Source organism: Balaenoptera ricei, chromosome 17 (assembly GCF_028023285.1).
Source record: "Balaenoptera ricei isolate mBalRic1 chromosome 17, mBalRic1.hap2, whole genome shotgun sequence".
Taxonomy (NCBI): Eukaryota; Metazoa; Chordata; class Mammalia; order Artiodactyla; family Balaenopteridae; genus Balaenoptera; species Balaenoptera ricei.
Window position 1 is genome coordinate 6762640 of NC_082655.1, and position 15547 is coordinate 6778186.

The 15547-nt window shown below is 46.0% G+C and overlaps 1 protein-coding gene across 2 annotated transcripts in view; it reads right to left on the reverse strand.

Moving 5' to 3' along the window:
* The window catches only part of KHDRBS3 (KH RNA binding domain containing, signal transduction associated 3), a 165712-nt gene extending 150441 nt beyond the window's left edge, over window positions 1-15271 (reverse strand). For both annotated transcript variants that reach the window (XM_059902056.1, XM_059902055.1), the window contains exon 1: window positions 15089-15271. In XM_059902056.1, coding sequence (XP_059758039.1) covers window positions 15089-15176 — 88 coding nt within the window. In that variant the 5' untranslated portion in view covers window positions 15177-15271. The remainder of the gene's footprint in view (window positions 1-15088) is intronic.
* Window positions 15272-15547: the final 276 nt, after the last annotated feature.

The following is a 15547-nucleotide window of genomic DNA, read 5'->3' on the forward strand; positions in this document are numbered from 1 at the left end:
CTGAGACCAGCTGACCACTCGTTCTACAGACGTCTCCTGGGCACCAACCATCTCCCAGGCACTGCGCTCAGCGCTAGAGAAGGAATTGAAGCTAAGAAGGCAGATCTCCTGTCTGTAAGGAACTGGGATTCTCGTGGGAGAAATAACTGCCAACAAATCATTATAATCTGGAGTGTGATGAACACAACCACGGCTGGAAAGAGGAGGGGCTGTACTGGGCACTGGGAATGAACACGGAGGGGGAGGGGGAGGCGGAGGAGGACGGCGGGGACAGGGACCACACGCCAGGAAGCCCGGCCTGTGCTCCGCGGCGTGGCCTCGGTCTCACGCGGCGGAAGGGGCTCGAGCAGGCACACTCTACAGGCCGGTCTCCTCCTCCTCCACCACCACGTCAGGAACCCCCCCCCCCCCCGGGGACGACGCGGGGCTCCTGGGCTTCCACAGAGCCCTGCGTGACCGTCTCTGTACAGCCCTCACCACCTCACATCATGAATGTCTTCAAATTTGGCTGCTTCCCCACTGGGCTGAAAACTCTTTAAGCAGGAATGAAGGGTTACCGGCCCTGTGTCCCAGCACCGAGCCCAGCCTAAGAACTCGATCCCTGATGAATACACCCTCCGGGGTCCAGCGGGGACAACTGCGGAGAAATACACACCCTGCCGGCCTCCTCGTAAGGGTCTTCCTGGAAGCTGGGCAGTGGATTCCCGAGAGCCTGAGAGCCTGCAGCGTGATGGGCAGACCGCGCGGACCCCCAAAGCCGACAGCACTACTTTCTGTCCTGCACCCTCTGTGGGAAGGAACGTGGGGCCCGGAACCGCAAAGACCGGCAGCCAGGAATCCACGCACCGTCCGGGGGTCGGCTCCGCGCCGCGTCCCCGCCTCCCGTGCTGGGCTCCTCTGCCGGCCAAGGGCCCCGGGGCGGAGGGGGCTGACAGTGAGGACCTGCGACCTGCCAGGCGCGGGACACAGACCCTCTCGCGCTCACTTTATACATGAAGAGACCTAAGCCCAGAGAGCTCATTATTACCAAGAGTAACGCACCCATGTAGCATATCCGGAGCACAACCCTAACGGGGGTGAAAAGGAAACTAGAAGAAAGTACAACACAGAAAATAACCAATTACTGTGTTCAGTTACATGACCTCGATGTTTCTGCCCCCTCGTCCCCCACGCCACTGCAGACCACGTAAACAGCGCGGGCAGCCCTGGCTCCTCAGGTGCTCCGCGCTGACGGCAACAATACACTAAGCGAGGGGCCGTGAGCCACAGAGCGGACAGACCCCTGTCTCTGACCAAGAGTCCGTCACTGAGGTACAATTTCCTCGACAGTACCTTTCACACTTAAAAAAACAACAAAAAGTAAAATTCATGAAGCAAATCAAAATCGTATGAGGCACCTCAGGACCTGGAAGACAAAAGCCCAGGGGGAAGGAGACGTGCTCGCCTTCCCCGTTCTCACCAGACCGGGACTCCCTGCGGAACCGTGAACTGCTCTGAGACACAGAACTTTAAAACCACTCTTCTGGATTCTAGAGAAAGGATAGAGCAAAACTTTGTGCTGCTTCTGATAAACAATGAGATGGTTTGGTGACAAACAGAAAAACTGCTCACCAGCAAGCTTACAACTGACGTAACTAAAAGTCTGATAGACTTAGTCCTCAGAGACACTTACCCTGATTTAATCTGCACCTTTATGCCAGCGCCACTGCTCTCTGCCGTGATGCGTGTGGTTGCCTTCTCAGTGTCCACACCACCTTGACCACAGTCAGGTGGTCTTTCCTAACGACACAGTCTTCTTGAGAAAGGGCTCACTCTCTCATAAAACCCATTTGTCACTGCTGTAATGAAGTCTCTTTTGGAATAAATTAAAGCAATAAATTACCTAAAGAAAACTGCAAAGAAATAAATCAGCTCTGAGACAATCAAAGGAGTATAATTTCAAGATTTTTCGCCCACCTGATTGGTGCTGGAGTTCTGCCTTCCAGCTGAGACTACAGGGATAAACGTGATGTCAGACCAGAGCAGGGCCTGTGCTAACGCCTGCACGTGAAGGCTCTGCCTTGAGATGCTTTCATCAAGAAAAAGGTAACTTTTTTACCATGACAAGAAAAACACCCTCAGGAGTGCTACAAAATTATTTTTTCTCAGTACTACTTTGTATATTGTGCATATTATGTTTTAAAGAATCTCATCTTGCAAATAAGGACCTCAACAAATTGGCAAGTCACAAGAGATCGACATCCAAAAGATCTGTAAGAGAAATAAATAGTCTGTGATACAAAGAGCTAACAGTTATGAATGCGTTCATCAAAGAGCTTTGTGCCCGTATGTGGGCAGCACTGGTAAGCGGAGATAAGGCCCGGTCCCTACTCTCTAGGAGCTGAGAGCAGGGAAGGGCAGCAGGTTACAGCCCAGGGCCAGAACCAGCATACTGCCTGTTTCTATGAACAGTGTTGTCAGAACACTACCACACTCACTCGCTTACATATTGTATATGGCTACTTTTCTGCTACAACAGCAGGGTTGAGTAGAACATACAGCCCACAAAATATTTACTATTGAGCATTTTACAGAAAAAGTTTGCTAGCCCTAGGCTTAGAGTTTAACACGAAGACAATGGTGATACACCTACAGAAACATATCCGTTTTCTGGCTCTGTCTGGTGAAAGGCCTAGAAGCCATGACATGCCAGCAGCCCAGACTGTGGTTTTTAAACACCATTCCACACTAAAAGAAACCAGGGAACCTTGGAAGAAATGGCCAGTTCCAGAGCTGGGGCAGAGCAAGTACAAGATGAGCCTGGAACAAAATGCTGTTAGAAAGTTTAAAAAAAAAAAAAAAAAAACTCAAAAAATGTATGGTATGATCCTGTCAATAGGACCCAGGAGTCAGGGTAAAGGGCTCCCAATGGCCAAATCTGGAACAAATTAAGCATCAACTTATATAGTGACAGTAAAGGACTACAACCAATTGAATTACAGAAGAATCCGTGAACGTACACTGATAGCCAATGGAGGGAAGGAGAGAGGAAAAGAAAGAAGGAAAGAAAAAAATGAAAATGTTCCCTTTCAGCAGAATGTCAACCAATAAATGTAGATGGAATATTTCAGTTAGAAAATTACAATTTTACAACCATCATAGTAATAATTAATTCAGGTAAGAACCATTAATGGATACTAAAATTTGTGAGGGAGAGTTTAATAAGGAGTATTTACATAGTCTCAAAGCATCTCCCCACAAAAGTACTAATTAATTACAAAAGGAAAATGGTAACTTTACAGCGGAGAAAACTGGCACCACCTACACCAGTGACCAAGCTCAGCGTCATCAATAACGGGATAAAGTGACACCGACCCTGTGTGCCTCCTGATATGATGTACTGAGGAGGACACACCACCACCTCAGTGGAACTCCTGCCTAAAGAGTGCACAACATGAATCTAAATTTAAGGAAACATCAGACAACCCAAACCGAGAGATATTCTACAAAATCCTGGCCTATGCAATATTCAAACATGCATACCACGAAAGGCAACGGAAGGTGGAGGAGCTGATAGCGCAGGGAGATCATCTTGGCGCTTTGTGACCACCTAGAGGGGTGGGATAGGGAGGGTGGGAGGGAGGGAGATGCAAGAGGGAAGAGATATGGGAACATATGTATATGTATAACTGATTCACTTTGTTATAAAGCAGAAACTAACACACCATTGTAAAGCAATTATACTCCAATAAAGATGTTAAAAAAAAAAAAAAGAAAAGAAAAGCCTTGACAACTAAAAGCAATGTGTGGTCTTGAACTGGGTCCTATAAAACAGGGGTCCCCCGCCCCCAGGCCACGGACCAGTAGTGGTCCGTGGCCTCTTAGGAACCGGGCTGCACAGCAGGAGGTGAGCGGCGGGCGGGCAGGCGAACGAGTGAAGCTTCATCTGTATTTACAGCCGCTCCCCATCACTTACATTATCGCCTGAGCTCCACCTCCTGTCAGATCAGCAGCAGCATTAGACTCTCATAGGAGAGCGACCCTACTGTGAACTGCGCACGTGAGGGATCTAGGTTGCTCGCTCCTTATGAGAATCTATCTAACGCCTGATGATCTGCGGTGGAGCTGAGTGGCTGCAAATACAGATTATCATTAGCAGAGCGGTTTGACTGCAGAGACCATAATAAATCAAGTGCTTGCAGGCTCCTATCAGTGAGTGGCCAGTGACAGCTAAGCTGCATCTTGCAGAGTAGACTGGACATAAGCAACACACTTCGGTGTCACTGTCTCCCATCACCCCCAAATGGGACCATCTAGTTGCAGGAAAACAAGCTCAGGGCTCCCACTGATTCTGCATTATGGTGAGCTGTAAAATTATTTCATTATATATTACAACGTAATAATAATAGAGGTAAAGTGCACAGTAAATGTAACGTGGCTGAATCATCCCAAAACCATCCCCCGCACCCCAGGTCCATGGAAAACTTGTCTTCACGAAACCAGTCCCTGGTACCAAAAAAGTTGGGGACTGCTGCTATAAAAGACAAAACGGGAACAGCCAGCAAGAGTAGCACATGGACTGCAGGTTAGATAATAAAAGTATCGAAACGATGACTAACTTCTGTCATCACTGTTATCTGCAACTGCAGTTATGTAAGAGACAGCCCTTAGTCTCAGGAAATACACACCAAGGTACTCAAGTATTTAGGGGTAAAGGGGAGATAACACACACACCTTACTCTCAAATGAGTCATGAAAATACACAGACACAGAGAGAATGGCAAAGCCAATGTGGGAAAATGTAAACAATTGGTAAATCCAGACAAGTGGGTATAAAGGGTTTCTTAGCACTGTTCTTTTATCTCTTCCGTAAGTTTAAAGTTGTTTCGAAATAAAAATTCTAAGGCCAGGAAAAAGAAAAACGGGAGGGGGAGAGGAAAGGAGAAGACAGATCAATACCTACAACATGCCATGGCACGTAGGAATATGAAGAAGTTATGGAAACATGGGAGACGGAAATGAATAACCCGGAGGAGTCAGACAGTTTATCCATCCCTGCCCAAGTCCTTCGCCCGGCCTTCGCAGCGATGGCTGCATCCGGCTAGTCCTCTCTGAAAAAGCCTCCTCCAGAAAGCCTATCTTGGTCCTGAGATGAGAGAGGTCGCTCTCTGAGCCCCTAAAACCGGCCTTCTTTTATCACAGCGCTTAACACACTCTTAAAATTGTTCCCCAACATGTTTATCTCCCCCGTTGGATTACAAATTCCTTGATAAAAAATGAGGACAAGGAGGAGGCGGAGGAGGAGGATGGCAGGAAGAGCAGCTACTTGCCCTGCACTTACTAAACGTCAGGCATGACACTAAACAACAGCTCTGCACACACATCTCATTTAAACCTCAAAAAACTTCAAAGGGGATTTATTAATTTTTTATCTCCATTTCTCCATCACAGAAACCGAGGCTGAGAGGGGTCCATGTATCCAAAGTCACAACACAGAGAAGGAGAAGTGGCAGAGCTCAGATGTGAACTCAGGTCTTTCTGATTTAAAATTATGTTCTTAACCACTCTCGCCTGAGTCTTTAGTTAGCTGTGGCTTGCACATAGGAAGCAAACAAAAGGTGAGAGGGATTTTTCTAAGCATTTCACTTCCATTTGTGTTCGCTGAGCACATCCAACCAGAGAGCAAGGGACAAAGGTGGCAAAAGGTGGCAGGAGAAAGCCAGCCCTAAAAAAATTACCGGCAGATAGTCCACTGCACTGGTAGGTGACCAAGAGTTGATGTATGAAATTCAGATAGAAAAAATAACATATATTGGATGTAAAAATATATTCTAATTTTAAAAATTTTAGTAAAATTAAACAAATACACAATCACTGTCATTTCACACTAATGACATGTGCAGAGAGGGGAACACAGGCTCAGAGAAGTAACTGGCCCAGAACAAACAGTTCAATTTAGCAGTGCAGATACTCAACAAATATTAAATAAATGAATGGAGTGAAAGAAACCTCAGTATAAATTTCTGAATTCCTATGGACTCAATCCCGTATTCAGCTCTGCTAAAATTACTAAAAGTAGAATCATGGCTTTGTCCAAAGTTCCCCATGGTTTTGTACCTGGTACTGATCAAGTCCCTTGGCCCACTCAAGTCAGTAGACAAGGGAAGGCAAGAGGAAGCACCAATTTCCACACCAGCTGACAAAGCTTTTCTTACTATTGCTTGCTTCCTTACACAAATCAAAGAATTTGACTTTTATACTCCAATGCAAGTAACTGTCAGGACTATAATTTTCCCCAACAAAATAAACAGATTACAATGGCCAGTAGCCATAAATCAGACTACCCTAATACTTTCCTTAAAAAAAATTTCAATTCAACGCTTCTGGAATATTTTTTCTTTAGGGCACAGTAAACCCTATAATGTAAGTAAACCCTATAACATAAGTTAGCTGCATGACCTTGAACAAGCTATGCATCTCCCTCACCTCCATTTCTTTAGCTGTAGAATGAGAACCACCGAACGACTTCCCAAGGCCCCAGGATTAAAGGAGGTATCGTGTGGAAAAGAACCTGCAGCAGTGCCAGGCACAACTTAGGCACAAAACAGAAACGGGCCATAATGGTTTGCAAGCGCTGGCTACAGAGTATGCCTCTTAAAATGTCAGAAATATGAAAGGTTAATATCAGTACGTGAATTTCAAAAGCAATGCAAGCTTGTTGATGGATCAAGACTAACACTGATTCAGGAGAAGCTACCTGTGTGGAGGAAGAGGGTGGCCTGGCTATGTGGAGCGCCATCTAGTGGAAGAAGAATAGAGCACAAGTGGCACAAGAAACTGAAGTAGAGCGGGGGAGAATAAGGAAAAATGACGAGGATGAAAACTGTCCCTTCTCCCTCCTCCTCTCCATTACAATTTCTCCATGGGAGCTTGAACCAACAGTGACCCCAAGTGTAAGATTCATATCAAACACAGAGATCAAAAAGGGTGCTCTCACACACTCACGCTCTTTATCATACCGAGAAAGAACGTCAATAATATGCCAGAACACCTTTTAAAGTCCTTAAAATAGCAGCAGGGGCTGATTGGTGAAAAATTATGGAAATGTAAAAAATTATGGAAATTTAAAGCTTACCAATTCAGAGTAAGATACCTTGTGCTTGTGGAGAGAGGCTGCTGAGTGCCCAGACATGTTTTAAGATGTGCAGTCATAAATCTGTTTATGGAAGCCTCATTTGTTAATGGAAGCTTCAGGTGCTGCGTCTTGAATAGCATAATAAAAATCAGTCAGAGTTGCTGCTAATTTTGTACATGATATTAATGAAAGAGGCTTCCAAAAGAATGAGTTTCCCCTTCAGTATCTCCAGGATTGGAAAACTAAAATCATTCTAAAACATAAAATTAACCTGAGGAATGAAACTGGATGACTTATGTATTAAGTTCTTATTATATACTTTACTCTGCAAAGTGCTGCCAGTACGCACACACCTCTCTCAGGCAATTCTGTGAAATGAGCAGGTAATGTCTGTCTAGCACTTATTGCGTGTCAGACACTGTACTTACCTCACACCTAACACAACCACCCCACAAAGCAGGTATAAGGTCTCCAACTTTAAAAATGAGAAGCTGAGGCTCCGAGAAGTTAAGTAACTGGCACAGGGTTACAAACTAGAAAGTTGTTGCCTCCCATAATCCCGCGGCCCTTTTAGAAGCTCTTCCCTGTGAAGTAACGCCGCTCCCCATGGAAACGCATCCACCAGACTTTCCGCGCTGCCCGTGGTCACACAGCTCGTACCCCACGTGGTCACACCACCGTCTGCCCCTCTGTGCAATCGGCTCTGCTCACGGATAACCAGTCCGATGCCGGGCCGTGCATTTTAAGAGCTGCATGACAGAGATCTTCCCAGGGGAGTCAACATGAAAACCCAGCCACAACGAAAGCTCCCACCTCTGCCTGGAGCTTGCAAGTAAGCTATGCGGTACAGCGTCCTGGAGATGCGCAGACACAGATCTGAATCCCGGCTTACCACTGGTTAGCTGTCTGAATCTTAGGCAAATTATTTAAGCTTCCTGCCCTCAGTTTTCTCACCTATAAAATAAGGTAAAATGATTTACTCTTTTAAGACAACTGTTAGAAAAATTAAATGAAATAATGTACATAAAGCATCTAACCCAGAAAAGGTTCTTGATTAACAGTAACTACGATTATTAACAATTGCAATCAAGTATATTCAAACACCACCCCCCTTCAGAAGGCCAAAACCATTATCTGCGGGAATATGTTCTTGTATGTTCTAGGCACTTTTTTTTTTTTATGAGCCTATTTTTAGAAGACGGAGAATTTTTAAACATGCCATAAACTGACTATAAATCCCTGATATCATACCAATTGTGTCTGTGATAGAGTATTAAAATACCAATACAAAGAGCCCTGTGCCTCTGAGAGATTCCTTCAAGAGAGACAGAGCTTTATCAAGAGATGACTAATTTTCAATACAGAAAGTTTTCTATTTTCTCCTTGACTACTGAAATATACATAATTAAAAATCCTTACCTTGAATGCTTACTGAACACTGAAAAGTACTGCCGGAGAACGCAGGAAAAAAAGGAGCTTGCCTTTTTTGGTAAAACACATTTTCAGGAACCTCTTTTAAAAATTCATCATCACAAATGGAAATTCCTAACTGGCTTCTACTACAATGAAACTCTTATTTGAAAACAAACAACAATGTTGGGTTCCACCCCTTTGCCTCTTAAAGTATCCTATCAAAACACTGCAGACTTGATTTAAAAGTTCAGCCTGGGGCTTCCCTGGTGGCGCAGTGGTTGAGAAGCTGCCTGCCAATGCAGGGGACACGGGTTCGAGCCCCGGTCTGGGAAGATCCCACATGCCGCGGACCAACTAGGCCCGTGAGCCACAATTACTGAGCCTGCGCGTCTGGAGCCTGTGCTCCGCAACAAGAGAGGCCGCGATAGTGAGAGGCCCGCGCACCGTGATGAAGAGTGGCCCCCGCTTGCCGCAACTAGAGAAAGCCCTCGCACAGAAACGAAGACCCAACACAGCCAAAACTAAATAAATAAATTAATTAATAAATAATAAAAATAAAAGGAATTCCTTAAAAAAAAAAAAAGTTCAGCCTGACTGCTTAAAGCTGCATACCTAGACTGGGCAAGTTACTTTACCCTTTTGAGCCTCAGATGCCTCACTGGAAAAAATAAAGGAGGCGGGCAGGGGATAAAACCACCTACCTGGCAAGATCTCGTGGGGATGAGAGGCAATGCATAGGAAGCACGTGGCACAGAGGCCCTCGATTTGGCAGCTTTTATCATAATCATTATTCCAATGCTAAGGAACACTCTGCTTCTATTTTTTGATGAAACGTTAAAACCATTCTATCTCCACTCACGGGGAACGATGACAACAAGCAACGGGTCCTGTGATACCAAAGTTGCTGCTGGCATTCCATCTGTGACCCCAATTGCTCCTTGGGCTTTGGGTGTCTATCTGGCATCTGAGATTGAAGATTAACTCCTTCAGGTAAGAAGGCTTATTCGGCAAGTGACGAGGGCCTCCAAATTTCTGGTTTAATCCTTTCATAAGAAATCTCATTAGGAGTTTAGGGAAGGAGAGCTAATTGTATTACAGTGCACTGGCTAATAAGTTCCTCAAGAAAGAATAAAAGTAAATAAGCATCTGATTCAAAGCAGATCTGATAACATCTTCTCATTACCTCCTGAGAAGGACCCCTACTGTTCCACCTCGTGTACAGAGCCCTGGGATGTTCTTCTGCTTGTTTAACACTGCATTTCACTTAGAAGTTCCTTTCATTTCTGTCTGCAGAGCTGTTGGTGACTTCCTCCTACCCCCAACTCAGGGGCTCTAAAGTGGTAAAGAGTCAAGCCTTTAATGACTGCCAAACTCCAAATATACTTTCTAACTCTTCTACCGTTATGAGAATTAAAACACAACACTGAAACGAAGACTGGAGTTTGCCAGGGATACGTACCAAGAATTACATGAGGTGCTGAAGACGCAAAGACATGTAAGACCAAGCCCTGCCTCCCAAGCATCCCACACTCTCCCAGGGAAGACAGAGATCCAATCAGTACAGTGTGATGACTATCACCCCATCAGAGACTTAGGCAGCGGCTGCTTCGGGACCTGAAAATAGGCACTCTAACCCATTTGCGGGGGAGGTAAGTGGCCAGAGGAGATACCTACAGCAGAAATTGGAAGGATAAAGTATAACAACGGATGCTACATAACCCATCTTTCAATTCCGGCACTGGCTAGGGAGAAAAGAACAAACTGCGCATAAGAGGCCAGAGTCTGAATCCCCCTTCTGTCATTACTAACTGTACCATCAGAGCTTGACCTTTTATACGTCCAAGGGTCAGTGTGATATGGTAAAGAACAATGGGCTTGGAGAAGAACAAAGCTTGAACCTCCACTTGGACATTTTATAAGTATGTCACTCTGGGTGACTCAACTTTATTGTTGGAGTCTTGATTTCTACAAGTGAAATATTAGGCTAATAGCCTCTACATTTCTGGGCTGTTCCCAGTATTGAGATTATAGACCTAACCAGGCAGAGAAGCACCTTGAAAATGTTCCTAGACTGAGAGTTAAATCTAAACTGCCTGTCACTAAATATTTCAAAAGAATAGCTGAAGGCTAATAAGACATTCCTTAGGAAAGGAGAGGGCATCTATAAACTTAAAGCTCACTCTCAATCTAATGCAGAGAGAGCAGACATTCCTCAAGAGCAGAGACTGTTCTTCCCTCTCTACCTTCAGGACCAACACAAATGCCCCGCGTGGCAGGTTCTCAAATAAACCTGCTACTAACGTCCAGATACCAAAACATGGTAACTGACAATCACTGGATCCCTTTGAATCATAACACACTATAAAAAATTCAGAAATGGTTTATCTAAAAATGTGAGTCATGCATCCATTTTCTTACAAAAAACAAAACCTGATAACCCTAAGAAAAACTATTAAAAACTTAAATAACCACATCTTTCTCTGGATGAAGCAGAGAATCACACACTATGACATGAAGGCACCACAGCTAAATATAACTCTGCAATTTTCATTCTCATTCTTCTCTCTTACTTTAAACGCCTGACAACACGCAAGCAATCAAAAAAATTTACAAAAAGGATCTCCCAAAATGAAACTCTTAAGCCATTGAGTTTTGTTGAACAAAGAGATGCACTTAAGGCAAAATAATGATCCTTCCTTTATACATGTTTACCCCTCACACATATCCTGAGTAATGCTAAGAGTCCTATTATTAGAGAAATTTATGTAATATGAAAAACACTTATTTATCTCGACCTGAATAGACCACCATAATCTGGAATCCTTTGCTCCACTTCCTCTTGTAACCAACCACTAAATATAACTTGGCAGTGAACCAGCCACCAATCCATATATTACATCAGATAATTAAAAATACAGGGTTATGTAATCTTATTTAATGGTTACTTGGCTTGGATTGAAAAACATCCAAAGCAATACCAGAGAACTGGATTAAATGATAATGCGTAAGACATTTCTGAAGATGTTTTTTAGTAAGAGTCAGCACATCCCCTACTAGCAAATATAATATAAAACATGCAATGCTACTTTCATCTCCAATTAACCTCCTTGGCAAGAAACTGCAATGTCAACTCACTCTACAGGCAGTGGTGTTTGAGGGCGGGGCGGGGGGGGGGCGATTTAAAAAAGTCTATTTTATTTGATTCGGTTTAACATCAAGTAAACATTACCCATTACTATTGGCAAAGAAACAAAAGCATTTGATATTTGAGGGGTGGGGGGAAGGAAAATCAGTTATCCTGAGAAAACAGAAATAAAAGTCAGGAACTAATGTCCACTACAAAACACAAGCCTGGAAAGTGTAAAAGCCAACCTATGTTAGCAGAGAAGCATACATCTTGATGTGATCCCAGCTCAAGTTCTTACTTAAGGATTATTAGGAAAAAAAGTAATTCAGCTAGGAAGTTGAACATGTTTACAAATGCTGAATTTTTAAAAAAATGACCACACCTCATTTATCAACTGTTTCATTATCATAGTGTGTTGATTACTTAAGTCATATATTGGTCTCCAGAGAGCTTTAATTCAAAAATGCCTCTTGACCTGAGCACTAAAATCTTGCAGGATAAATCTACCGTGAATGTTTGTTTCGTCAAAGAAGACCACTAGACAAGCACAGAAACAAACTTTTAAACAAAATCAACAGGAAGTTGACACAAAACAAGCATATTAGTTATATCGATTTCTGCAGGTAAATTAGCATGTGTGAAATGTTTCAGAGCCATCTTTTGGGGAAGACATAAGTAGGGAGAACAAGCGCCTTAAGAGACCAAACACCTGAGTTCAGATTAACCTATCTCAGTTACCTACGAGCTCCCATAGCTGAGATCCTCAGCTCCCTCCCCTGAAAAATGGAGACATCAAAGGCTGCCTCACCAGCGTGCAAGTGTGAGAACACAAGTAGACAGCATGTGCCTGAAAGAGTCTCAGAAACTTTAGAACACTACGCAAACAAAGGTACTGTTAGCATGTGGAGATGTTAACCATCACGTCTATCTATTGCATGCCACTCCATAATAAAACAGAGGTGTGCACTGCTGACTCATCAACACTGTACAAGTTAGTGACCGAATTCGGATTCCAGTATCAAGATTCAGAATAACATCTGAAAAACCAGGTGCCTCCTTTAGATGCAAACAGTCAAAACTACAGGTAAAAAAGAATAAAAATGCTCTCAATAGCCACTCACAAGATGATTATCAGATTTAAAATCAAAGTTTCCTAATAGCCAATTCAGATTTAAGACACTATGTTTTAGAAATGCACTTGTAATTCTGAAGTTACATAACAGAGCATAATTAATATTTTAAATGATAGGGTTCTGCATTCCAGATACCAGCCTGTGATTTAAGGGGAAAACATTTTAGTCTGAAATAATTAAATTAACAGTAATAAGAGCACCTGAGCAGTATCTCTTTCTTCCTTCACATAACTGTTCAATGTGAGAAGCGTGCTTCTTCTAAGAACTACATTTTTGATGGAAAAGTAAGGTAATCCGGTTTAAGGTCTTAAAAAAAACACTAAATGGCAACACTGTGCAAGATCTGTTTCAAATAACTGGAAACAATTACCACAGGTAAAAACACAGAAACCAAAAGAATTTTGAATGTATTAGAATGAATGTACTGCAGCAACCTGGCACAGAAAAATAATTCTGACTTTTAAAATAAAATAACTTACTACACTTTTGTTAAACTGCTTCCTTAATTCAGTACAACGTAACTTTGATTCAGCTTCTTTATTAAGAAAAGTGCACTCGTTCTACAATCCAGAATATTTCTAACGCCAGTGATCTCACACAATGTACAAAGAAATATCTTTCAAAGAGATGACAGCCCAGCAGGCAACAAAAGATATATGTAAATCACAAAGAGCAAGGAGTACAAACCTAACTGTTGGGCTGTTCGGAAGAGCATGGCAATAAAACTTAAAATTCTCTTACTTTAATGCATGCCCGTTACTTCTTCACAACCCCTTGTTATTAAAGAAATAAAAATAAGCCTACAATTAAAATTAAATGGGGAAGCTCTGTGAACCAATCTCCGTTCAACAAATTAAATATCAAGCTTAAATTCTTGGAGACAGTGAGTCTCTCCACCACCACCCTCAGTCAACAACACGCACACCCTACTCGGAAGAACTGGTTGCAACGCGCAAATACCGGAGGTCGCTGTTTTAAAATATAGATTATCTATACACAAGCAGAATATGTCTGCCTCATCTTTCACTTCCAACAATAAAAGAGCCAGGGCCAGCATTAAGACCCGCAGACCCGCCTGAGTCAGGAAGCACAGACTGTCAAGGCACAGTGAGTAATTCAAGCAAAAGGTAACAGATCCGACCAGATAATGTGTCTGTCATCACCCAAAGAAACAGTAGACCAGTGGCTCCCAAACCCAGCTTTCTCTGAGACACGTATTCCCAGATCCAGGAGGAATAAAGGGCTGCTCCCGGGAAGGCAGGCTTAATTTACCGTCCATCCCAGAAGATTACTCCGGAAGCCTGAGGAGGAACAAGCCTGGGAACACTGTCCTGGGCCCGCCCGCCTCCATACGCCCCTGTACCCCCTGCACCCCGCGGCCTGCATTCCCCAGGGCTGCTCACACCCTGAGCTGGCCGGAGTAGTGCTAAGATGGCACAGGCAGCAGAGACTCCGCGGCCGGCGTTCCGAGTCCCCAGCCAGCCCCCAAGGAGGGCGGCCCAGCCAGAGCCTCCCAAAGAGACGACAGGCAAGCCAAGAAGCGGGCTCCGGGGTGGGCCTCTTCTCCCCTAATGGCCCTCGAGGGCCAGCCGGCAAGGCTTGGCATGAGCTGCCCACCCCCAGGGAGGGCGGCTAGAGCCTGGACCCGGGACAAAGAGGGGATGCGACAGGAAACGGGTCTCTGCCACTGGGACCGCTGGCCCTGCTCCTCCAAAGTGCTTGGGGTCTGACCCCAAATCTCCTCCAAAGGTCCTCAAACTTCACCAACAATCCAAGCACCTGCTCCCTTCACCTCTTCTGCATTCGATCCCCTCAAATCCTTCCATTTCCCTCCAGCTTGCTCCAGTTCCTTCTCTCCAGACAAGCCAAACGCACTAGTTCCCCGAGTCCCCCGCCCCACTCTCCCCCTCCAATGAGATCATTCAACCCCGCCCCGACGAAGCCCCCAGATGTTCGCCGTCCCCCACCCAGAAGTTTCCCTTGGGTACCCTCGAGGCCCCAAAGGTTTCCTTCAAGTCCTAGCCAAACGCCTCAGCCTCCTTCCTTCCCGTGTCTCCCCAACGCGCACACACACCTCGGCGCTCCCCAGGTGTCCCGTACGCTCCCAGGTCCCTCCCCGAACGCCCCCAGGTTGCGACCTGGGTCCCCTCCAGTCGCCCCGAGGGCGACGGCCAGCCAGCCCCACGCTCCCGCCTTGCCCCCCGGTCCCGACCCTCCCGGTCCCCGGCCCCCTGGCCCGCCGCTCCCGGGTCCCCAACGGCCGCGGGCGCCAGTTAACGGCCGGCCGGCGCGCGCCCCTACCTTGGTTCACCAGCCGCAGGGCGTGCGTGAAGGAGGGGTCCAGGGAGTCCTTCTCCGCCATCAGCTCCGGCAGGTACTTCTCCTCCATGCTCGCCGGCCGCCCGGGCCCGGGACGCGGACTCGAGGCCGGCGGGCAGCGCCGGCCACGCAACCCCCGACCCCGCCCGCGCCCTAGCGGCGCGGAACCCGGGCCGGACCCCGCGGCCGGGGCGCGGCGGAGCCAAGCCGGGCGGTCGGCCTGGCGGCGGCGGCGGCGGCGGCGGCGACGGCGGCGCCGCGAGGCGGGAAGCGGCCGCGCAGCCCCGGTCCCCAGGGGATGGCCGCCGACTGCCCCGCGCTGGCGGCCGCTGCCTCCCGGACGCGGCCCCCGCGCTCCCGCCACGGGCCGGCGCGGTCAGGCGGGCCCTCCGGCCGGGCCGGCGGCACACTTTGCGAGCCTGAGGCAGTCCCGGGCGAGCC